Source organism: Pieris napi, chromosome 14, assembly GCF_905475465.1.
Source record: "Pieris napi chromosome 14, ilPieNapi1.2, whole genome shotgun sequence".
Lineage (NCBI taxonomy): Eukaryota > Metazoa > Arthropoda > Insecta > Lepidoptera > Pieridae > Pieris > Pieris napi.
Window position 1 is genome coordinate 1,777,134 of NC_062247.1, and position 25,463 is coordinate 1,802,596.

General features: G+C 33.5%; 1 protein-coding gene and 1 long non-coding RNA gene across 2 annotated transcripts in view; one reads left to right on the top strand and one right to left on the bottom strand.

Annotated features, from left to right (window-relative positions):
• Positions 1-2,139: 2,139 nt before the first annotated feature.
• Positions 2,140-3,203, top strand: LOC125056256. The gene is made up of 2 exons (XR_007118033.1): positions 2,140-2,395; positions 3,053-3,203. It is a non-coding gene; the product is annotated as an uncharacterized LOC125056256 (long non-coding RNA).
• The window catches only part of LOC125056254 (calcium/calmodulin-dependent 3',5'-cyclic nucleotide phosphodiesterase 1), a 150,441-nt gene continuing 128,181 nt past the window's right edge, over positions 3,204-25,463 (bottom strand). The window contains exons 5-12 of the mRNA XM_047659284.1: positions 23,710-23,959; positions 18,361-18,477; positions 15,277-15,417; positions 13,892-14,061; positions 8,925-9,150; positions 6,674-6,947; positions 5,927-6,016; positions 3,204-4,781 (exon numbers count right to left, since the gene is read on the bottom strand). Of these exons, the coding sequence (XP_047515240.1) occupies positions 4,714-4,781; positions 5,927-6,016; positions 6,674-6,947; positions 8,925-9,150; positions 13,892-14,061; positions 15,277-15,417; positions 18,361-18,477; positions 23,710-23,959 (1,336 nt within the window). The 3' untranslated portion in view covers positions 3,204-4,713. The remainder of the gene's footprint in view (positions 4,782-5,926; positions 6,017-6,673; positions 6,948-8,924; positions 9,151-13,891; positions 14,062-15,276; positions 15,418-18,360; positions 18,478-23,709; positions 23,960-25,463) is intronic.

Consider the following 25,463-nt stretch of genomic DNA (forward strand, 5'->3'; position numbering starts at 1 on the left):
ATACATTTGAAAATTTAAATAGGAAAGCGAATAAGGGAACAATTGCGCGTGTTTTTTATGCAGGCGTTAGTGTTTCAATTTTCAAAAATAAATACAGAGTGATTATTATTATAACGTATGACTTACATTAAAACTATACTATTTCTGTGCTACATCTATTTAAAATAAACACTGAGTACAACTCTTAGTTAGGAATTTCAAATAAATTTCTGTTTAAGAGTATGAATCTAAATCTACTTTATAAAGCTATATCCCGAATAAAATGGCGCTCATGTACACATACTGTCCACTACCTATTACTTACTCTATGTGTCTAATATAGTAAATATATATTAAAAAGATCTATTGTATATTTCATCTACGATAAGCGTCACCAGTTGGATTAATTCTACCCTTACATTCCCCGACTTTTGGGACCTAATGTGATTATGGATTTTTTTTGATATTTAAAAGGCATGGTCCCATATTTTAAATATTTGTAAAATAATACTGAATGCTATGAAAATACGAAAAGGGTGGGTCCGCGAACAAGTTTTATTATTATAGAAACACTTTTTCCGTTACGAAGGAACTAAAGGATTATTCATAAATGTTCTGTAAGCCTTAGTTTAGTATTCATTCGAGGTTTAGATTACTTTTCTCATTGATAAATATCCCTTAAAGGAGTTAGTTTTAGTTGTAGAAACATTTTTCTGTTGGAGGTGCGTTTCTTAGGTTTTTTTAAATCAAGGCTCTTATTTGATTAGATTTGCACGAAGCTGACACTTGACATTATTAGTTGACGTAAAACAATGGCTACAACATTTTTTCTTTACCAAACCTCACAATATGCATTATATTTTATAAATATTGGAGTATAAATATAACTATTTTGGCTCTTATTATAAATAAATTAAAAACGCGAATGACATTTATATTTCCACTTCTAATAATATCTTTTTATCTGGCATGAAACAGGTAGGTATATTTTAGAAAATATGTTTTGGTCGAGTTTTAGCCATTCCAATCAGAAATATTAAAATTAATAAGCGTATTATATTAATTAATATCTACTTAACAAATAAGAGACTCTTATAGACACTATACGTAAATTTGCTCCGAAACCAGCGATTCTATAATACAATAGCTCTTATATTAAACATTTACATTAAAGGTTATTCGTAATTTATATTATTTGTGGAATATATTTGAGTAATAAGGACAACAAATAGTTAAAATTCCATAAATATTTCGTAGGGAATCCGTTCAGCCGTTGCGAAACGTGTCTATAGTAATTTTAGCGCAACATTAGATTTTCAATGGATGACATACGGAAATATTTTGTGTGCGTTGGCGTCAAAAACATCGTGGCTACTAAACAAAGTAAGTTTTGAAGGCTACATTTAAATATAACTATAGAAGATTTACGATCTAAAGGATGATCCTAAAGAAATAAACGTCTAAAATAGTCGGACTGTCTATTAGTTATTACATTATGTAAAACTAATCCACATACATGCAAATATCTATAAGTAACTTATTTAAATTTATTTAACTGCTATAGCCGACTGTCAATTGTCAGAAATAGAATTTAATGTACATTTGTATATTTTGAGATAAGTACCTACCGTGGTATAATCTATCTTTAATAGCATGAAAATCCACACACAGAATGCATATTTGGAATTATATAGCCGGTAAAATAAAATAAACATAAATTCTATTTATAAATTGTTATATACATATAAAAAATGATATGATTTACATGCAAAAAAACGTTTTTTACAAAAACATACGAGGCCTGCTCGAATAAAAAAATCTATACAAATCATAAATAATTATGTCTATCCTTATTTGTATCTACAATTATCTTTTAACTATTATAAGGGTAGTTGGTAAGTTAGTGCTTATATCAGAATAATTTTATTACTATACATTCAATGATATATTATTTACGCACATTATCTTATAATATCTCAAATAGGTCTTTTATTTATGTATACAATTTGGGTACGGTTACGCTTTTGGCGTATGAAAGGTTTTTCCGTCAATTATGAGATATTAATCTATACATTTAAGGAAAGTTTATTCCTAGATAAAGAGAGTGTCAAATATTGATTAATATTACGAAACAAAATTACAAATTGTTAATTAAAGAAACCTAAGGGTCCCCGCACATGGGCCACCGGCCACAACCACAAAACGCCGCCACTGGCATATTTCCTGTAATTTTCATACATTTTATATGGACTCGCCGCACACGGTGGCGCCGGTGGCGGCCACACGCTACAAATCGTCGCAGCTTGCTTCTTGTGGCTCACACCGGCCACTAAACGCCGACACAAAAAGCCGCCACACGCCACTCGCGCGATTCCGCGCCCCTCTCTCCCTTGCCTCAGTTAACCTGAAGTCGACGGTAACGCACGCACGTAGTCTGTGTTTCATATAGGTAGATAAATATGGATATAGAATTATTTATATCAGAGATACAATCCCGTCCTGCGATTTGGGATTCAAAATATTCTATATATTCTATTTTCTTGCCACGGTATTGCTACTTTATTCATAAAATAATCTTTTAACGTATCTCTTGCAGTAGACGCTCGTGTTACTGGCCAGCCTGTATTTTGTATATTTTCGAGTCCCACTATTTTCAAAGTGTGACGAAAATTGACTACCGAATAAAGTTGTGCAAAATGCAACAAGATTTCACAATGTCTTCTGAGAAATGAACAGAAGTGTTTAATAGGCGATGTGTAATATTCTCCATTTGTTTGCTAGTACGCCGAAGGTACACTCAACGCAACGTCTGGCACGGCTTAACCTATAATTGAAAACTTTTTGTCTAACTCCGAATATTTTCCAGAATATGGCCTCATTATATTTTCACTGAGGCCAAATTCTTCATCATGTATAGTTCAATGGTTGTCGATTAGCGACCTGTCGTGGTGAGGGGATATTTAATGTCTTTCTGTGTATCCAATAACTACGGTTTCGTCTTCTACGACGACGTCTTTTTATCAAAAGTAGCGCAATTAAACCTTCTTCGTCAGAGTCCAATATGATACTGCAGGCAAGGGTTAAAAAAAGTAGCAGCCACCGACCGCAAGTGTCGACCACCGGCCACAAGTGGCTGTCGCGCGCTTCAGCTACCTTTGTAGCCGCTTCTAGCTTCTCGTGGCGGCGTTTGTGGCTGTGGCGTGTGGCCCGTGTGCGGCGACAGTTAGAGGTGGTTAGCACATTAAATTCATTTTATGAACACAAAGAACAACGGAGGTATGTAATTTCAACAGATTATAAATTCAATTTTGAAAAGTTTTGTTGCTGTTGACTTATCTGTGACATTCCCACGTTAGCAATATAAAATGACCTGAGAATTATGAGCCGCGAAACAGGTAAACGATTCGTAACTCTTGTAACGTCGCTGATGATAGATCCGTCAAAACTCGTTTCGAAAGGACCTCTTCACTTTAATAAGGTTTTGAGGATAAAATAAAAATGTTATCATTAACATGTAAAATACAAGGTATATACACAAATGTTATTTCTAGATAACCCGCTCAGCGGGATATCGCCTATTCGAATGTAACTCACTACGCTGTCTTCCAAAAATTTACATATCGAAGTATTTTATTCACTATATTTTTGCCTGCTTAATATCTAATTTAGTTACAGATAGTCTAAATTATATTAAAATAGATTTAAGTCATTATTACAAAATTATAATTAATAAATTAAAAATTAAATTACTATTGACACTGTCATGTTTCAATACTGAATGTGTATATGGATCAACTGTTTTAATTATCTGTTTCTACATCACAGAGTAAACCCACTTTGACAGAAAGAGACAAACAAATTAGCTAAATAGTGTAAGACTACGAGTATATACATATTATAGCGAATCATCTAGGGTGAGATTCAGAAAAAGACAGCCCGAACCCATATGTCAAATGTCAAAATCTAATATATTTTTGACGTATAGGTGTTTAGTAAAAATTCATTCCTTTTGACACACTATTGTCCTTTGCCTTTCCCATTAGGAATAAATTAATATCATCTGTCACAATAATAAGATAGCTCTAATAACGTAACTTGGACATTTCACATAATTCTACTTTTATTCTATTTGACAAGTAAGTTATAATGTCTTATAACAGACGCTTATAACAAAAGCTTCAGTTAGTTAAAATACCGTTGTAAGGATCATTTGTAAATACACTAGATAAGTACTAATGGTGCGTTTATGAATTACATTACATTATTAAAGACTTATCAAAGACTCATATTAGCCATTTAACAGGATACATTGTTGAGTCTGTATTATTATCTCAAAATATAGGATGACATCCGGAAATAGGCCTAGGTTTATGGCGCCACAGGTTTTTTTGTGTCCGCCAAACCGAAACTGTTATTCAAGTCTCGAGATTGAATCCAGCCGGGTTGTCTAACTTCCATAATGGATCCGATATTATTGGGTTAGGCTTGGTGTATATGAACCGATGCGCTCAGTCATAACCTTGCGATTTTATTTAAACCCACAAACGTTTCGTTTTTATTATGTGAAATAAATTGCGGATAATGTGAAAACATAGCGTAAATGTGGAACGTAATAAGGAAATATTAAACACTTTAATAACGATCTTAATGGATCTATGGAGTGTCTTTGTTGAAGAGCGAATGTAGCATGTGGGAACAGCTGTGCCTGACACTATTCACAAGGTTGGCCAAATATTATTCAGCTGGTGGTTGCGGTGGTGCCCCGTTCGTCTCCTCTTCTAGTCTGGCCCGGTCTTCTGCATCTGAAATTTGAAGAAATTTTATTAATTAGTGTGTTTATGTGATCAGTAACTAAGGGAGCGTTCAAGTAATACGTCGCGCATTTTTTAGAGATTCTTGACCCCTCGCTCCCTATGTAACGCGCCGTAACGTTTTTCTGTACCTAATAGTAAAACGTTTCGTGACCACCCAGTGATTCTTTATTTATTTATACCTAAAAGTACACCAAACCATTATGTAGTGTAGAGTACCTATTGGAAAGTCGAAAATAATATTAACAAAACGCGTAACCCAATCCCCGCCCCGCATCGTAACGTTTTACAAGAGGGAACCCCCCCCCCCAAATTCGTTAAATAATACTTGAACGCTCCCTTATAAATTATAAGAGCAATGGTTTTACTAACAGCTGTTATCAGCCTAGAAATGTGAAGGATCTTAATTAATAACTAAAGTCAAACTTGTCTAAAGGTAACTATAAAGTTGATTTACTAGTTATATAAATTGTGATGACGCACAACGGTCCTCGTGAGAGTCTAAGTGCGGTAACTGAGTCCACCAACCACAGAATGAGTAGATTTACCATAAAATAGCAGATAATACTTTAAAAAACTCCCGCAGCACCGCGTCATATAATATGTTAAAGTTACTGAAGTTAGTTTTTAAGAAATAGGCAGTTTACTTGTGTCATTGCGCATACAGGTGTTCAATATCCTTTACGTTAATAGCCTTTTAATAAAGGTTAACCGTGGTTTAATCGGTTTATATATTATTTAGTTTTGTTGAGCAGGGTTGGCCAAGTGGCTTCAGCGTGCGACTCTCAACCCTGAGGTCGAAGGTTCGATCCCTGGCTGTGCACCAATGGACCTTCTTTCTATGTGCACATTTAACATTCGCTCGAACGGTGAAGGTAACATCGTGCTCTCCAGAGGCTCAAAAAGTCGACAGCGTGTGTCGGACACAGGCGGCTGTTCACCTAATTGGCTATTGGATTGACAAATGATCAAGAAATCTGAGGCCCGGACCTAAAAAGGTTGTAGCGCCACTGATTTATTTTATTATATTTAACATTTTGGTATTATGATAATTTTTCAGGAACAGATTTTTCATCCCGTGAAAAAACTATAAAGTCTAAATTAAATTGAGAAACAGTGACACGAGTAGAAAATACCTTTTGCGGCTTGCTCTTTCCAAATCTTTTTGTTGTCCATAAGGCAAGTGACCCATGGTTTCTTTATTTTTAATTTTGTGACCTCAGCGCCTGAAACGTATTCATTTAATTGAATCTATAGAAAGACAAAAAACTTTATTATACAGAAAAGAATATTTAGGTAAAACAAAGTGCACCAGGATTCTTTGTCCTGGGCGGCCAGTGTCTTCCTTTTGACATGTTGACAATAATTGTACAACGCCCATGTGCGGCTTGATAACTAGACGTTGCGTAAAGATGTCTCTCTTCATCTACCACATTTACGATTGAGTGTTTAGAAGAGTTGTTCGGATTAATACCAGCAGCTGAGTTTCATCATCGGACGTCGTTCCACAACTGAGCGGTATTTAAGGCAGATTTTGCAGCGCACCACCAATATATGGAACCAGCTACCCGCTGAAGTATTTTAGCACCAATTCAACTTCCATGGTCACTTCACAGGTCCATCACAAAAGAGCGTACTAAATCCTAAATGGCAAAACATTCACGAGCTCTCTGGCATTGAGTGTCCATGGACTGCCTATTAATTAACACCATCTAAGCTTCCTGCCCCCTTTTGCCCCCTGTTATATGTACATATGCCTATGTGTATTGGAAATACACAGATGCATATAGAGCTGCTTTCTTGATCATGGTTTTACTGTTAATATTTTACTGATAACTAACTTAAAACTAAATGTAACTATTATTGAGGACCTAAAAACTTACTAGCATTTTCCTGACTATGAGCACCTTGGCTGGTACTAGTTGTGTTCTTAGTATTGGAATGCAAAGGGCCTAGGATGCATTCCAACATATCTGCGCATACGCCCAAACTTGGCTCCACAATAAAGTCTATAAAACCGATTTGAGATTCAGCGACTAGTGTATTGTTCCTATCACAGAGTGGACTGAATGGAAGGCCCAGTTCTCTTTCTTTGTCTCCCTGGAGGAAGAACTCATCTAGAAGACTCATTGTCCATCTATGATGAAGGTCCCATCTCTGAAATATAATTAAAATATAGAATATCATATGATGAAAAAATAACAGAGAAAAAAAATATTTAAAGGTTTTTTGTTTTTATAGTTTAGCTTTTTATAATTGTATCTACCTATTCATATTTTATAAAAACAGTTAATGAACAAAAATCTTGGTAGTAAATGCAAATGAAATATTATTTCTGGAGTCTCTTGAACAAATTGTACTGGACTTGACTTGGCATTACATTATTATACATTTATATCTTAATATATATAAATTACGTGTCACGTTGTTTGTCCGCTATGGACTCCTAAACTACCGAACCGATTTCAATCAAATTTTCACACCGTGTGCAGTTTGATCTAACTTAAAAGATAGGATAGCTTACATCTTAATTTATAGCCGCAATATTATATTATTGCAAATTAGAAAGAAATAAAGAAAGAAAGAAAACTTTATTATGCACAATATACAAGATATTTAGATAAAGTAAAGTGCACTGGCCCCCACACTAGGATTCCCTGTGTTGTGGGCAGCCAGTCTCTTCCTTTTGACATGAAAACAGTATTTTATAAGTTATATTAATTATTTCTACAAATTTATATTAAAACTATTTTTGTACAATAAGAATACCTATTTTCAGTATCAGAATACGACAGGATAACAAGATATCGTTTGAGATGTTTAGTAAATGTATGTAATGTGATTTTTGAAATGTTAGTGATAATTTTGTTTTTAATGAAGTGGTTAAAGATGAAAGGGCCTCGGAAGGAGAAAAAGCGTTGGGCGAAGACAGTGCGAGTTTTGGGTTGCTTAAATATGAGTTTGCGTTTTGTTTGATGCGGTGCGGTGGGTGTTTGTTTCCAAAAAAGTCTGCATATTGCTAATAAATATAATTGTCTCACAGTTAAAAGTTTTGTTTCATTGTACAATTTTGAAGTTGAGTAGCGGAAAGGTTTCTTATATGAGATCTTAAGAATGGCACGTTGGGTGCGCTCAATTTTCAGCATTGAAGACAATGCCGCTCCACCCCAAACCGATATGCAGTAAGACAATATCGACTGGCATAATGCAGTGTACACTATCTTGATTGTATGTGGATCAGCAGGCTTTCTAAGTCGTTTGAAAACATTTATAAGTTTGCGAACTCGAGAACATAGGTAGTTTATTTGAGGGCCCCAACAAAGCCTTGAGTCAATAATTAATCCCAGGTATTTGGTTGTTTTAGTGGGTTCCAGGAGAGGACAGTTGCAGTTGCTGTGAAGGTTCAAACATGAGTGTAATTTAATAGGCGGAACAGGGTTTGGTTTGCTGGATTTCGATATGTGAAAACATATGTATTTGGTCTTAGACGTATTTAAGGATAGGAGATTATCTAAAAGCCATTGAGAGATTTGGCGAAGACCTAAATGAGCTAACCGTGTGGCTTGTTCCCAAAAGTGTGAGTAGAAGACTATAGCTGTGTCATCAGCGAAAGAAAAGAGTTTAGCATTAGTGAGTGCGAGTGAACATAAATCATTAATGTACACTAAAAAAAGCGTTGGAATTATTTGTTAATTATTTAATAGTCACAATTCTAACAGACGGCGCTGTGTTGAAACGAACGTTTCACATAAGCTACAATTTAATGACATTACCACCAAAAGAGCATGGTGGTCCCCATGTCTGGTGCTCTCCTACCATTGCCCTTGAATAGTTTACTACTATGTAATATAACAAAAACCTTAGCCACAGCAACGCTTGGCCGTATTATATAAATCTTACTAAATAGTAAATTACAAGTTATATGCAAGCATTATATAGAATATCTGAGGCTCTCATGAATATTTTAAAATCCGATTTTCGCGTTTAGTCGTTCAACATTTACACAACTTAATAAGTAGTAATGTAAATGAACGAGCAATAAGCCTCAAAAACCTTGATCAATTTGATGTCAAAAAAGTGACGTCACATCCTTTATCATTAAACTTTTTATCAAAATAATTATTAAGAACGAACCTTAGCCGGGTGTGAGATATCACAGCAGTGTAGAACAAGAGAGACTGCCTTGGATTTGTCCACGGTAGGTTCGGCCAGGGTTAGTAGAGACCTCATGTTCTTCAGCTGTTGGAAATGGAATGACATATCTGTGGCCAGCACCATGTCTATCACCAATGTTCGGAACTCTCGGAACTCATCCCGTGATAGGTTGAGAAGAATATTGTTTTCTTCTTCTTTCAGCAACCTGAAAGTAATGAGTTTAGTTAGTGGATATCAGTTATAAGGGATACCTCTTTTCTAAATGTATCTTATGGGATATTGCGAGCTACTCGATTGTAAGAAAGTCGAATCTAAAGGTGGGAACTGACCAATGTTACGAAGTGTAATGTAACATGTAATGTAATGTTGTACAGCGAGCATTCGTGCAGTCAGTACGTCGTGTTACGTTGTTTTTCCCCGTAACACGACGTACTGACTGCACGGAATACTCGCTGTGTAACATTACATTACATGTTACATTACACCTCGTAACGTTGGTCAGTTCCCACCTTAACGTTGTGCCTTAATTTTTCATGTCATTTTCACACACTTTTTATAACATACCTACTAGCTGCCCCCGCGAAATTTATCTTTAATGTCATTTTACTTAGCCTACCTTTTTAGTACATACCAACATGGAACATTTTGCTATGCTACCCCAGAGACTGTTCGGTTTTCCGGAATTAAAACTTTTTAGGTTTTTCAGTGATTTTTCTCTATTTAAGCCTCAGAGTTCAAGTTATAACTAACAATTAAGGGTTGTATGTATTTTAATATCCTTTATCATAAAAAAATAAAAACAAAAAAAATGTCTAAAATATAATAAAACAATATTTTTGGGGACACCCCTTATCACGTAGGGGTTTGAAAGATAGATAGTAGCCGATTCTTATCACTTACTTCAGACTTACTGAATATGCACAGAAAAAAATCGTAAGAATCGGTCACGAGAATTTTATATATTAGATTTTCATAAGTTTTTGATTGTTCTCATTTTGATATGTGTGATGTTTGAGAGCATAAGTAAAATAAATAGAAGGGCCTAGTACATGTGCCTGACCGTTACCTAAGTATCGCAATACAGCGAGGAAATGTTGTCAGCGTTAAAGGTACACTGCCACAGGGATCAGAGTTTTTAAACTTGTTTTAATTTCTTTTTATTAATTTCTAACATTCGAACGACTTAGAGCCAAAAAGTCAACGGCGTTTTATTTATCATTGAAAGGTTGCTTGAAAGAAATCGCACGAAAGCTCCGCGTTATTTTTAACTAATTATAATTTGTACTATTTATAATATAGCTTTTTCCTAGAGAAATCAGTTTAAATTCCAGCAAGGGTTCCCAGTTCAGTTAATCTAAATCTATCAAATACATTGAATTTCTATTAGCCTTAGGTCATTCTAAGAAACTAATCTAAAGTAGGAGACCATTGACAACGGATAATTGGAATCTTTTCTATCTCTAATTAAACGTCAGTCGGACCTGCGGAAGATAGGTGTGACAGTTACATAGCTTTGGTAAGAAAATATTCAGTATTTTTAATGGAAAGTATTTGCGGTAGAACATGTTAAACGTGCCTATCACTAGCAAAAACAATCAGAATCCTGTACATGGACGGAGTATGTTGAACATACGGACAACATGCGTAACAGATGGACGACCACAAAAATTTGGAAAAGGACAAAGGAAAAATTTAAAAACTTAACTGGACTTGTACTGATCGAAATCAATTGAACGAAAAAAGAAAAATGAACGAAAGATGCCATAGATTGACATCCTTGGGAAAAAGAAAAGAGGCCGTTAAATAAAGAAATGGGAAGACAGTCTGCCGGCTTGATCAGCTCCTGAAAGAGACGAGTGGAAAGAACAAGAAGAGGCCTATGTTGAAAGACAACTAAGTAGCTAGCTAGCAGCTGATGCAGCTTAGGTTAAAATTTTGTAAATTTATATATTTGGTCAGTGAATAAAGGCATTTATTATTATTATTTACGGTAGTCATGCTTTACTTTTACTAATATTTCACGCCAAAGTAATCTTAGTCTGCATTGGCCCCTAAGGGCCCTGAAGGACGTTCACTGCCTTTTCTGTTTCCCGGCATGTATATATAGCGTTATATAGTTTCCATCATATATTTTAGTAGATCTTTTATAAAAATAACAAAGCCAAATATATATAAACAAAGAATTGTCATGAACTGTGTTACACTTGTAAAAAGCAGAAAAACACCGAAAATGGAAGACACAATTTGCAATTTGTTAGAATTGTGACTATCAAATAATAAACAAATATTTTGCAATAAAATAATATTGCGGGTATAAATTGAGATGCAAGCTATTTTATCTTTTAAGTTAGATCAAACTGCACACGGTGTGCAAATTTCATTAAAATCGGTGCAGTAGCTTGGGAGTCCATAGCGGACAAACAACGTGACACGTAATTTTTATATAATAAGATTTTGAAGATGCTTCTTTGACGATACCGTGTGACTGACTCGTCTGTTCACAACCCATTACTACAAATTTATTTATTGGGCTCAAACCCTATACCTCAGGCATCACGACATGCCTTGGCTCCTGGTTTTATGATTTAGGAATTAATCATAAGCCTATTGAAATTTATTTATGGATTTTGATTACCATTTCAAAGCATTGACTCCATTTGTATTCCGCTGTCGCATAAATAATTTATTAATTTGTGCTCGAAGCGATACAATTTATATTATAATGCCGAGACACTTCATCTTGGTTGGAGATTGATGGAAGCTGAACGTAAACAGCTTTTATATTTATATTTTTAACCTTTAACGCGAAAAGTTTCGTGATAAAGATCGAAACGACGAACGTATCGGACGACGTCTTCAGTCTTTTGCATTATTTATTATGACTTTGTGTTGGAAGTAATAGAAAAATATAAATCATATCCATGTTTATGGCATATATTTATATTTTTGGTTTGTTATATATATAAATTGGTATGTGTAAAAGTATTTCTTTGTTTCAACCAATCCTTCATCCACCTTCTCTTAGGTTTTTTTTGTCTTTTTAATAAAATACACACAACTGCTGCCACCAGTAAAGTATTGTTATCCATAATATTATTTATTTCCGTTCCGTATGATTGCAAAGTTCGAAGTGACGCCATGCATCCAAATGGAAGTATTTTGAATGGTACCGTATCTCGAAAAATTTCCATTTGGAGTGCATCCAAAAGGAAGTCTGCTAAATGGACGTATCGTCAGTGGCCGCCTTTACATTCTCACCCCCGTATTGATGTTAAAACTTCAACCTTAAAGCCAAATTAATGTATATCGTATCGTGTCTGGTATCGTTATTAATTATACGACCGAAAACTAATTTCAATAACACCGGGGTAATTTTCTCGCGAATGTTATAAATATTCATTGTTTGATCTTGAAAGTGTTACATACCTTTAAATTAATATTCTAAAATAAATAACTTCAACGATTTATTTAAACAAACTATTCACACAAATTAAAGTTAATTACGATTGTTAAGTACTTTTTCGTCTTCTGTCAAATTGTTGATGCGAAAACCGCTGTGTGAGTTCGAAAAGTGAGTTACAGAATCTTAGGGCAGAGCTGTAAAGGCCCTTAAGGTCAACAGCGACATTCCATTAAAAGAAAAGAAAAAGTTCCAGTGGAGAAATTTGATTGTTACGAGAGGCAACCAAAATGGAACTATAAAATAATGAATTAATATGAAAAATCTTTATTAAAATTATTTATTTCCTAAAACCTTTTTAAGAAAATTTGACTTTCTTATGTGAACAATTAGATTATTCAATATTAAAAATTATGTATGTTACGTATTGGTATAACAAGTTTTGAAAGGTTAAGATGGCATGGCAAAAAAAAGGTTGGGAACAACGGAGCTTAAAGTTTTTTTTGTGGAGTTATTTTCCCGAGTCCATTCTCGCTAGTAAAATAGAGCATAAATTTGATTTTAGTTCTAAATAAATCCACCCTAAGTGTTAAAAGAAGCAAGGGTATCTCAAGGGAAATTACGTTGTTGAAAGTCCACATCTTATAAAATATATTCAAGACATTTCGAAATATTGCCACTTTCATATAAACTACGAGTTTATATAGCTGACTGAACAATGTACTGTAAATTGTTTGAAAACTGTACGAAGCTAAAACAGATCATTTTTTTTCTGTGTTCCAAATGATTAATTAATTTTAATGGTCATAACTAGTGTTTTGTTTTAAATAGTCAAAAAGTCAAAAATCATTTATTCATGTAGGTAACACAATGAACACTTATGAATGTCAAAAAAGAAATATACATTAAATGCCAGTTCTCAAATCCAGGGCGTAGAACGGAAAGGAAAACTTAATTAGAAAACTCTTCTATGTAAAAATGCACGACCTGTGTTAGGCATATAATGCTTTAGAAAATCAAATAAACATAGGTTTTAGTTGTCTAGGTAATATATAAAATTCTCGTGTCACGGTGTTCGTTCCCATACTCTTCCGAAACGGCTCGACCGATTCTTATGAAATTATTATTATTTATGCATATTCAGTATGTCTGAGGATCAGCTACTGTCTTTTAAACCCTTAAATGTTAAGGGTGGTCTACCTCTAAATGTTTATTTTATATTTTTTATACAACATTTCATGTTTTTATTTTTATGATACAGTATACACAAATACATACTCTCTCTCATCTCTTAATTTTCACCCCTTTAAAATCAACCCTATTGTTTATTTGTTAATTAAAATTTTATGATTTGAACTCTGAGGTTTATTTAGAGAAAAATTCACAGAAAAACCTAAAAAGTTTTCATTCCAGAAAACCGAACAGTCTCTGGGGTAGTATAGCAAATTGTTCCGTGTTGGTATGTACTAAAAAGGTAGGCTAAGTAAAATCACACATACACAGCTAGTAGTATATAAGAATAAATCTTAAGTATTAATTAACATACCTGAATGCTGCGCTTATATGATGGTTTTCTAGTACTGCTCTGTCGTTGTATAATAGTGCTGTATCAGACCCCGACATTACGTGGAAATTGTTAGTTGTGCCTGTATGTTCGAAGTCATGTACAATCGCAGCCACCAACGTTGCGAATATCTCTAGGTCTGATAGCCAGTTCTAGAAAATATCAAAGAAGTTACAGGGACAAGAAAAAACAATAGTCGTTTAATATTTGAGATATCGAAATTCTGCTTCTAGTTACACAATACTGTAATCAATCCTATAACAAAATATATTCCGCGTTAAAGGAACCGCGTTGTAGGAGTACTCTCACATAACGCGCTTGTATGACCCCATATAAGGCGTTAGGTACAAATAATTTAAGTTTAACTTTTCTTGTTAATAGGGATTCAAATCGAATATTTAGAAAAATTTCAGTTTTTGACAGTCCAAAATTCCCATACTATCTTTAAAGTTAAAATAAAATACGTTCACAGACTGATACTAAAGTTTTCCAAGCTAAGGGAAAGTTAACCTAACTGAAAGATTGATTGTTCAAACTCCTCAATTGAAATTGATTTTTGAATAAATTTATACAGACATTTAGCGAATATGAAAGCTAGTAATTGTGTCAGACGACTTAATCAACCCTGGACATATGCCAGAGGACTCCTTGAGAAAATGAAAATTTGATTTATGATGAAGCGTTGTATAAATTATGTAAATCGAAAAATATGTACAGTCATGTCTTCGTAAATATTATGTGCATATGAAATTGGGCATTTGAAAAATAGCGAAATGTTGTAAGTACGTAGACACATAATATTTCCATTTCTACTTTTAATAATAATAGAAGATTTACATTTCATCTCGGACATACTAAAAAAGTCATAATAAATATTATTATATAGTAAAATATAACGGTAGTACTATTTTAAAAAGCGCAAGACAAGTAGTCAAGCTATGTGCCCTAGACTGTTCTTGACAGATGGCAGTTGACGTTGACTGATGACAGTTGTTACTGTCAGTTATTACTTAAATTGATACACAGATGTTTAGGTGACCTTGTAGTATAATGTTAACCTCTTGTATATATTCTTAGATATCTGTGTGTGTTGTCTTTATTGTGACGTCATTTTTGTTTTGGGTAACTCTGCTTAGATTAAATTTAATCCATCAAATCTATCCTCACCGTGTTAAGACTTAAAACGCGACATTGGCGTAATTGTGATTTACACAGAAGTCGCCATTAAAAATAAAGTGAAGTGAATGTTTAGGTGATTTTTATTTGTTATGTTTCTTTTAAAAATGGAATGAACATGTACACACTTGTAGGGAGCTTCTTGCGTATACGCCACCATTAATGCAATTTATTATATTGTATGCACATACCATAAGGCCAGTTTGACACAACATATAATGCACAGTTTGAGCTACGTCAGCAGCATGCAGGTTGTTGTGGTACGGATTATGAAACTTGCAATAGCCTTCCTCTATCCTACTGAGAAAGTTTTCCAGCGTTGGAGGTTGTACCTGAAATAATATATTACGATAAACACAATATTTTTTACGTACTCATGGCAGTTAAGTTACCCTCTGAAAAAATGTCCTATTTAAATATTAATTATTGAATATTTATAATTAATACCTCTGCGACACCATACATTTTAAATATAATAATAATCAGTGGCGCTACAACCTCTTTAGGTTTTGGTCATTTTTAAATCTAATAGGCAAGTAGGTGATCAGCCTCCAGTGCCTGACACACGCCGTCGACTTTTTGGGTCTATCGGAATGGGACTGTCGGTTTCCTCACGATGTTTTCCTTCACAGTTCGAGCAAATGATAATGCGCACATAGAAAGAAAGTCCATTAGTGCACAGCCGGGGATCGAACCTACGCTCTCAGAGTCGCACGCTGAAGCCACTAGGACAACACTGCTCCCTTATTAACATATTTTAAATATAACAACAGCAAAACCAAACAAAACTTAGTATATATTTCATCAAAATTCGACCGAAAAATTGCTTAAAACATTTTTAAAATACCAAATTGGTTTTATAAGATGATAGAAGTATATGAATGAAAACAAAACTATAAAAGAGCGAACTGTTTGGCTTCCTTTTTCACATTTAAGTTTCCAAGGACGCTTTTATCTAGATTAGAAATGTCCTAGAAACTTCTCAACACTTTAAAACTCATTATAGTGGCGGCTTCACGAGGAAACTCTTACAGGATTGAATTTCTCTTGACTTTATACGAATATGAGTATATTACAAATTGCTTATTCTTAATATAATTTGCAGTTCTAATTGTAGTTGGATTTTTATCTTCTTCTTCTTCTTCTTAAAGTGCCTCTCCACTACTGGAGGTTGGCGGTCAGCTCCTCAAACTCCTTCTTATTTAGCTGTTCTACGCTGGCCACTCCCGTCCATTCTCTAATATAGCGGAGCCACGACTTCCTCCTTCTGCCAGCGCGTCTTTTCCCCTCGACCTTGCCCATCATGATTACTTAAAGAAGTCGGTACCGTTCGTGTCGAAACACATGTCCCAAGTAACTTATCTTCTTCTTTTTAATGTTCATCGTGAGTTCTCGGGATCGGTAGACGCGCCGTAGAACTTCTTCGTTCGTGACTCTATGGACCCAGCTTATCCTCAGCATTCTTCAACATGGATTTTTATAATATTTTAGAATTATTTAGCTAGCAAATAAGCAAAGGCCACAGCAGTGGAAGGTTCTCGTTTCGGAGGCTCAGACGCATTTTGGGGCGAAGAGACAGCGGAATGAGCGAGGGTATTTATTGTGGCTTCTAAGTATAATAAGATGATCTTGGAATCTGACTCATTAAAATCGGTTCTGTAGTTTTTGAGAAATGGATATCCACTTCAGGGTGTCGGTACAATATAGATTTTCTAGTAAAAAATCGGTTTAATTTTTTAAATTACATCATCTTAATATATATAAATTACGTGTCACATTGTTTGTCCGCTATGGACTCCTAAACTACTTAACCGATTTTAATCAAATTTGCATACCGTGTGCAGTTTGAAGTAACTTAAAAGATAGGATACACGTAATATTATTTTATAGAAAATTATTTGTTTATTATTTGACAGGCACAATTCTAACAGATGGCGCTGTGTTGAAAGTACCAACGTTTCACATAAGCTACAATTTAATGGCATAACCACCAAAAAAGCATGGTGGTCCCCATGATTGGTGTTCTCCTACAGTTTCCCTTGAATAGTTTACTACTGTGTAATATAACACAAACCTTAGCCACAGCAACGCTTGGCCGAGTTTACTAGTAATATATAAAAACTACTATAATTTTGTTATTTAATAAAATTTGTATCGCAAAAATTATGTATTAATAATATTCGAGTAAATAAAAAGCAGTGTTCGCCTCTTGGCTTCAGTGTGTAGGTTCGACCCCCGGCTGTGCACCACTGGAGGTTCTATGTGCGCATCTATCACTTGCTCATAAGATGAAGTATACCTCGTGAGAAAACCGGCATGTCTCAAATCCAAAATGGATGACGTGTGTCAGACAAAAGGCTGATCGCCTACTTGTCTATTACATTAAAAATTCAAAGAAAACGGTTGCAATCTGATACTCATCATTATAATATTAAGTAAATAACTAAAATATTACTTCCATAAAACACAAACTTATTAGGAAATATTTGATGAATTCAAAGCCGATAAAATACTTTTAAAAGAATATCGCAAAGTATCTCTAAGTATTCTCAACAAGTATCCGATAAAAAGTTTTTAACGAGTTATCGTAGTCTATTAAAACTTATTTTTGCCTACACATTTTTGTATCTTAAAATTATGTACAATTTTTAATAACATCTGTATAATATGTATTTATGTGCGGTGTTCTACGGAATATCCACAAAATGGGTGGGAGAAGTTCAAATTGAGGATGTGAATTCACAAGTCGCGTTTTATTAAAATGTATTTTATTTTAAAATAATATGCAAACAATAGATTTTCATTAGAATGGAGTCTTCATAGGAGACACGTAGCAAGTTATTAGCTACGACGTAGCTTGTAGATCCAAACGCATTATGCTTTGAGTCTACGGTATTTCAATTTATATATATACGTATGTGCTATAATATATATAATATATAACTATATAGAATCAGTTATCATACATTAAGGAAAATAACAGTTATAATGTATATATTTTGTATTCTGATATAAGGCTATAAATAAATAAATAATATACGTATATGTATTATATTTAATGGTAATTTAGTTATAAATATGGGAAGGTTTGTTAATAGAGTCACACATATTATTATAGTTTTATTTGTTATATATTATACACACGTGCACCTTTGCCTAATAACTTATGTAACTTGCATTTTTATGTTTTTGTATAAGCTAACAAAGTGTTAATATATAATAAATATTTATCCACTACAGCCACAAAGCTACTAATATATGCATAATTTACTTACTTTAAACTTATGTATCATTCCATATCGGTTGAGGAGTTCATATCCAAGATACTTGACCGGATATCCGGCGGACGCATCGTGTAATGCGAAAACATCAAAGGACCATTCATCTAATGTCTGAAAGAATAGTTTATAGAATAAGATACATGAATTAATAAAATAACAATAATAATTTAAAGGGACTCCTTTTAATGATATATTTTAGTTTATGTTAAGTTTAGTTATTTATTTCAATGTATATTATTTTATTATTAGTTTTATGTGTCATAAGAAAGTATTAAATCGCAGTTATGTAAGTTAACTATTTACATACAGCGTTATTTTCAAAAATAATATTGGGTTGGGTTGCATGACTATTAAATACGCATAGCCACAGAATAATTAGTTACTAAATTGTTCAATTTTGTTATAAAGTTTTAACATATTTATCATATAAAATAACATATACAAAGTATATTATATACAATTGCAAGTTATAAAATAATAATTTAATTAATAGTAGCATTCCAAAGAATACTACGTCAAGTTGTCTTATTATTATATTCATATAGTTTCTACAGCTTACAATACATAATAATATATCTTAAGTTAATTATAGACCTTACTATCACATTATATTTTTATGTTCCTTAGACGTAGAATAATGCGGAAATGTTGGAGAGACTGGGGCTTGGTATGCCAAATAACCACACTCGAGCGCGTACAATTTTACTCGGAGAAGCACCATATACGCGTATCTTACGCACCCTGAATATTATTGCATGTGAGATGGATATATTTAGTTGCACATTGGCTGAATTCACAAGAACTGCATTAATTTTAATTAGTTATAAATAGGTTTAAAATTTTGTCTTATTTATTTTTGTATATATACGTATAGTTTATTTTTTTATATTAATAAGATTTATATTGTATTAAGATACTGTAATAAGGAAATAAATAAACCTTTTTTTTACTCTATGAATACTTTTCAATGTCCACCACTAGTTTATAGCGCTGGAATAGAATAAAACGTGGAACTAAATATATTATAAGTTTATTATATTTTATGACCTGTTCTTTCAAAGTCAAAGTCAAAAATCATTTATTCATGTGGGTACCTAACACAATGAACGTCAAAAAAAACTTTACATGTACTGCCACTTCTCAAATCAAGGACGTAGAACAGATGAGAAGAACTGGCAATAAACTCTCCGCCACTCTTTTTAATCGCCATTTTTTTGTTTTACACAACGTTTGTAAGGAGCTGCGACCATTACACCATGTTCGACATGACCACATATTTTGTATATGTATGTTATATCACCATATTTTGAAATCAATTCAAATATTTATCAAAAAAACTTAGCCTAAATGCACAAGATCTTAATTACCATCTAACTCCGAGCACATTCAATAAATCGTTATACTTGAAATAGTTACATCTATAATAAGCTCACAGAAGTATTAGAGGCTTGACGCTGAACAATGGAAAGTCTACCCATGAGAGTTGTAACTAAGTAACTTGAATCAAACAAAGCCGCAACTTGGATCTCATAGCCAACTTAATCCGACCTTTCAACTGCAGCACTTTACTTTAAGCACGCAAAATGCTTAACGTATGCATTTCGTACGTATAATAAAGTAATGCTATTGATGATTCGATTCTTAATTCATTGGTTTTATGTGTGTTATCTCAGTATGGTGAACAGATACATCGATCGTACACAAAATGTGAACACCTAATTAAATCGACGAATAAGAATATATCTTTTTTTTTCCATCACACAATACATAAAATTATTAAATTTAATTAATAATTTTAAATTAAAATTTCGTAAATTTTTGTACGTTTTTGTATATACATATGTTTTTTATGTTATTGTGTATGTTTTTGGCTAAATCTATAGTATAATTGTTTTTTAACCTTTTTATCCATGATGAACATAGCCCATAACGTAGGGTTAAAATGGTGACATAAGTTTTTAAATCTGTCCAGTAGTTTTAGAGTCTATTATTAGGTATTAAATGCAAACCAAACATAAATTATTCCTCTTAATTTAGTGTAGATTTATAATTATTAATTATATAATACGCTACTCACTAAATGCGGACAAAATGTATTTTTTATGCAATGATATACTTAGCAAACACAGTGTAATACGCTGTAGAAATGGTGAATTTTCAGGCGTTTTAATATGAAACAAAAAGTTGAGTAATCTCCACGTTTTAGAAAGTGACGTTAAATCTTGTGCGCATAGAAAAATTTCCTAGTGTATACAACATCAGATAACAATGCCCAAATATTGTATATACTATATACAATATACAAATATTTATTGAAATTAAAGTTTTGCTAAACAAACCTATAGCTTAAATATACAAGCCTTTGAAGATGTAATCCCAACTTAATTAAACAAGTCAAAGGGATTGCGCAGTGATCTGCTAACACGAATATCAATGTATTATAGATGCAGCTAGATTCAAATGCCACATACAAATAATTGTGTACCCCAGATTCCAACTAATGGCTGAGGCAAACATCGATGTGATGAGCATTTGGTGTTGTTCTTAGGTCTTGGGTGTTTAAATATGTATTTATATGTATATCTATCTATAATATTATGTATGTATATCCGTTGCCTAGTACCCATAACACAAGCTTCACCAGCTTAGCATGGGACTAGGTCAATTGGTGTGAATTGTCTTTAATAAAAAAAAAAAATGAAGACAGTAATTCAAATGGAAGATATTTTAAGACACGGGACAGCACAGATCTTATAAATATGATCGGATATAGTGATTAGGACGAAACAGATGTAATTAAGACTAAACCAATTAGGCCAAGAGAAGTGTTAGGTTCGAATCCCGGCTGTGCAACAATGAACGTCTATGCGCATAAGAACTCGCTCGTTCGGTAAAGGAAAACGTCGCGAAGAAACCGAAGAACCAAAGGTTGTAGCGCTACTGATTTTTTCGGTGCCTATACTGTAAAAGAATATTATAGTATAAGTGTCACGAGAGTGACAAACGCAAGCTATCTCAGACTCAAAGTACCTGTATATTGAAATAATAATGCTGGCAAGAAGTAAAAAAAATATTAATTGTCTTTTGTTTGATTAACTGTGTGCTTCTGTGGCTGATATAATATGTCAATGACGTATCTAAGATAAACTGGTTACCTAACGATGTTTTCATCGTATAAGCAAGTTGCACATAGAAAAATTATTTAGTTCAAAATCCAACGCACGATATCAGGATTGGGCTAACAAAGCTCCTCGCGAATTGTTTTATAAGATACTTCCCGTTTGGCAATTACTTTAATATTAAGGACCACTGAATATTTAGATGTATTACTCCAATTCTTCCTAAATGTAATTAATTTCTCCGACCGCCCATAAATAATCGTTACAGATTTATGTTACATAGTAAGTAATGTATTACGTAATAGTTGTAATTTAGTTGCCCACAACACGGAAGGTTCGGAAATACTTCAGTGGGTAGCTGGTTCCACATAGTGGTGGTCCTTATAATTTAAATTATTTATTGAAGTGAAACTTCTTTAGGCGCACGAGGGTAAATTTTTACGAAAACGTCACGAAGATGTGCAGCGTTTTTGTCGAAGAAAAGTGACAGAGCGATTGAGAGAGAGTGAGAAGGGCGAATTACCTTATAGGAATTCTATTTTTAAATTAAAATTTCGTAAAGATAATTTATGAAATATGAGTATTTTATATTTTATGCAAAATCAATTATTGAAATCTCAAATGACGAATTGTAAATTAAAATGCCACGTGTTTTTATTATCGAAGAAATAAATTTATAATTTGCATTTATTTTCGATACTTAATATTTGAATGACAATTAAATTCATTAAATTCCTAATATATCTTCCTTTTTCCCTCCCTCTAAGTCTAAAAATTAGTTTGGCAAAGAAGTTTTACTTCTGACATGTGTACTTTGTACGCACGCACTTTTTTTTTAAATCAAGGATCACCTTAGATAGACGGATAAACGAGAATACCTTTATATATTAAAACCGTGGTTAGCGTGTCATTTTACGTCAAAATAAAAGAAATATCGTCCCATTATTTCTGATAGGTTTTAATCCGTAAGCCGTAACGAGGATTTTGTTACACGTTTTCACATTTTATGAGAAATATTTTATTACAGGCTTCGTATAATGATGATACATAAAGTTATTGTTGAGTGGATTACGGTTTTACAAGGCTGTTAAATTTTAAGTGTGGATTTTGGTTGTATTCTTTGCCATAAAAGTCTTTCTGTTACAATTGGTTAATTCAGCAGTTTCGAATTTTATTTATTTAAAAACAAATTGGAGTAGAATTATATCTTATTTCAAAATAAATAAATCAGTGGCGCTACAATCTCTAAAGGTTTGGGCCTCAGATTTCTGTATCTGTTTCATGATCATTTGTCAATCTAATAGGCAAGTAGGTAATCAGCCTTCTGTGCCTGACACAGGTTTCTTCACAATGTTTTCCTTCACCGTTCGAGCGAATGTTAGATGCGCACATAGACAGAAAATCCATTGGTGCACAGCCGGGGATCGAACCTACGACGATCGACCTATTGAGTTGCGAAGCTTAGATAATAAAAAGAAAAAAAAAAAAAATATTGTGTACGTTTACATCGGTGGATGGAGCGGCCATAAATTTTCAAAAATTAAAAAAAAACTTTTGCATAGACATACTCGGTGGCGTCAGATATTGATAGCCTACGTATTTTTAATAATAAACGTATGGTTATTTGATTGTTTGCATGATGGTGGTCGTACATAAGTTGAAAATGAGAAAAAAAACTTTATCGAGTGCGTAAAATTTTCTAAGGGGATGTTAAGTGAACCTAAAAAAAGCCTAATTATAAGAATTATTATAAGAGCCATTTTGAAATACTCAAGCGTCTCAGATTAAAATATATATAGTTCATCATTATGTCCTAGACGTGATGTCTGATAATCTGACGATTATCTGGATTTTATAAGATTCGAGACTAAGACACGAGTTGCATTAGTCTGGTTTCCCTACGTGGACATGAATTTGATTTTAATATATTTCGAGCTAAGGTTCTGAATTTTACCCTCAGTATTCCTATAAATATCTTGATAGTAATAAAAATTGATATTCAGCCCATTAAGTACTATAATTTGATAGGCATTCAGCTCCATTGCCCTTCATTAATTGGGGCCAACTATTCCAACCCTATTTCGAATTGAGTTGGAACGTTAAGCCTCAGGCATACGTTCTATAACCGGAAATATACAGTATTTCCCATTTATTTGAATTTCGAATAGTGTTTAAATTTTGCTAATAATATGGATGACGTGCGATTTTATAAATTCTATCTCACCTTTAATACTCTAACAACATCTTGAGGAAATTGCATCAAGGCAGTACTCGTAACTCGCCTATAGATTCTATCCACGAAAATCCCCGCCCTGATCGCGTGCGCCACAGATCGGAACTTAGGTTTTTCATCCGACTTTCGCTTGGCCGTTGCCAGCTGCCGTGTGAATGTAGACGCGAGCCACTCTCGCACTTCCGGCGGCACCGCGTCCGGTTGTACCTCTGACAACTCATCGTCTTCATCTGCCAGACGCCTGTCCAAAAACATAAGCATTAGAATTGTTCCAAATTTAAATTATTGCATAAGCTAACTTAAGTGCGTAGCACATACTGTTACCTTTCGCAGTAGCGTAAGCTTTAAGAATCCGGAATTTCCGGAAGCAAAGCTGGTTCACAGATTTTCGATTAATTTAAAAATAGAACGTTTCAATAACGAATGCGCTTTGGGTATTTTAATTAAATTTTACCTGAGTCCACACATTTCGGAAACTTGGTTTATATTAGCGAAGTAATCTAAAATACTGTGCTAAAACAATTTATTTTAAAATCAATTAAATGAAACAATACTTTTGTCGCTGTAAATGTATATTTTAGGTGTAAGAGTGACATTTTCTGTATTTTTTATTAATATTTGTGGTTAAAACTATTAGATTGGAAGGAAGTAGAAGATGCTAGAACTAAGGGTTACAATTGAGAGACAAATACATGCAGTGACACAAATATACATTGCTTTCCTTGCTACATTTGTAGGTTTAAGATACGATTTATGTTTTTGTCTTTTACCGACTTCAAAAAGGAGGTTATTATTTGACCAGTACGTAGGTGATGTTATTGAAAGTGAATAATATACTGAGGCTTCTAAGCATATTATGTGCTTCGTGAATTATGTCCACACATTTCTAGGACTAAAAAATATATGAAAATGATATAGACAATAAACTACAAGCTCCCACCTTTTCAGAATGCCAAATCATAATATGACTGCTTCACGACTGATTTGAGAGCGACCGCCGATGCGAAAACCGCTGTGTGAGTTCGAAAAGTGAGTTACAGAATCGCAGGGCTGTACACTAATCCACTTATAATGCGGTGGACACGGACCGCATTATATGAAATCGCATTGTAGGAGTTATCTTGTAAAACCTTTTTTTTAAACAATTCAAAAACTAGGACCACGAATTTAATGAAGTTATTTTGTTTAATATAACAACACAGTTGAAACAGGTGCCTTGGTACGCAAAACTAATTGTGGACTTGAGAAATCGTTATAAATTACTCTACAGAAATATAACTTGAGAAATCTCCGCGTTATATATATTTATTTATTTGCTCAACGGTATTCCTACAGCTTCTTACTAAACAATATTCAAACAATTACACTGTACACAAAAGCCAAAAACGGAATACACATTTAAAACGTTTTTATTATACGGCAATCGCGTTATACAAATACGCGTTGAAGCGGGGATTACTGTAGGTATAGCAACTTAATCGTATTTAGTGAGAGTATTCACATTTGTATATAGAAAAATTATGAACAAAATAATTAAAAATATTTTGACATAGCTTAAGTATGTATTCTTCCTACATACGTATATGATAAACAATAAACTAACAAGCTCCCACCTTTTCAGAATGCCAAATCATAAAATGACTGCTTCACGACTGATTTGAGAGCGACCGCCGATGCGAAAACCGCTGTGTGAGTTCAAAAAGTGAGTTACAGAATCGCAGGGCAGTAGATATTAAGTTTATTTG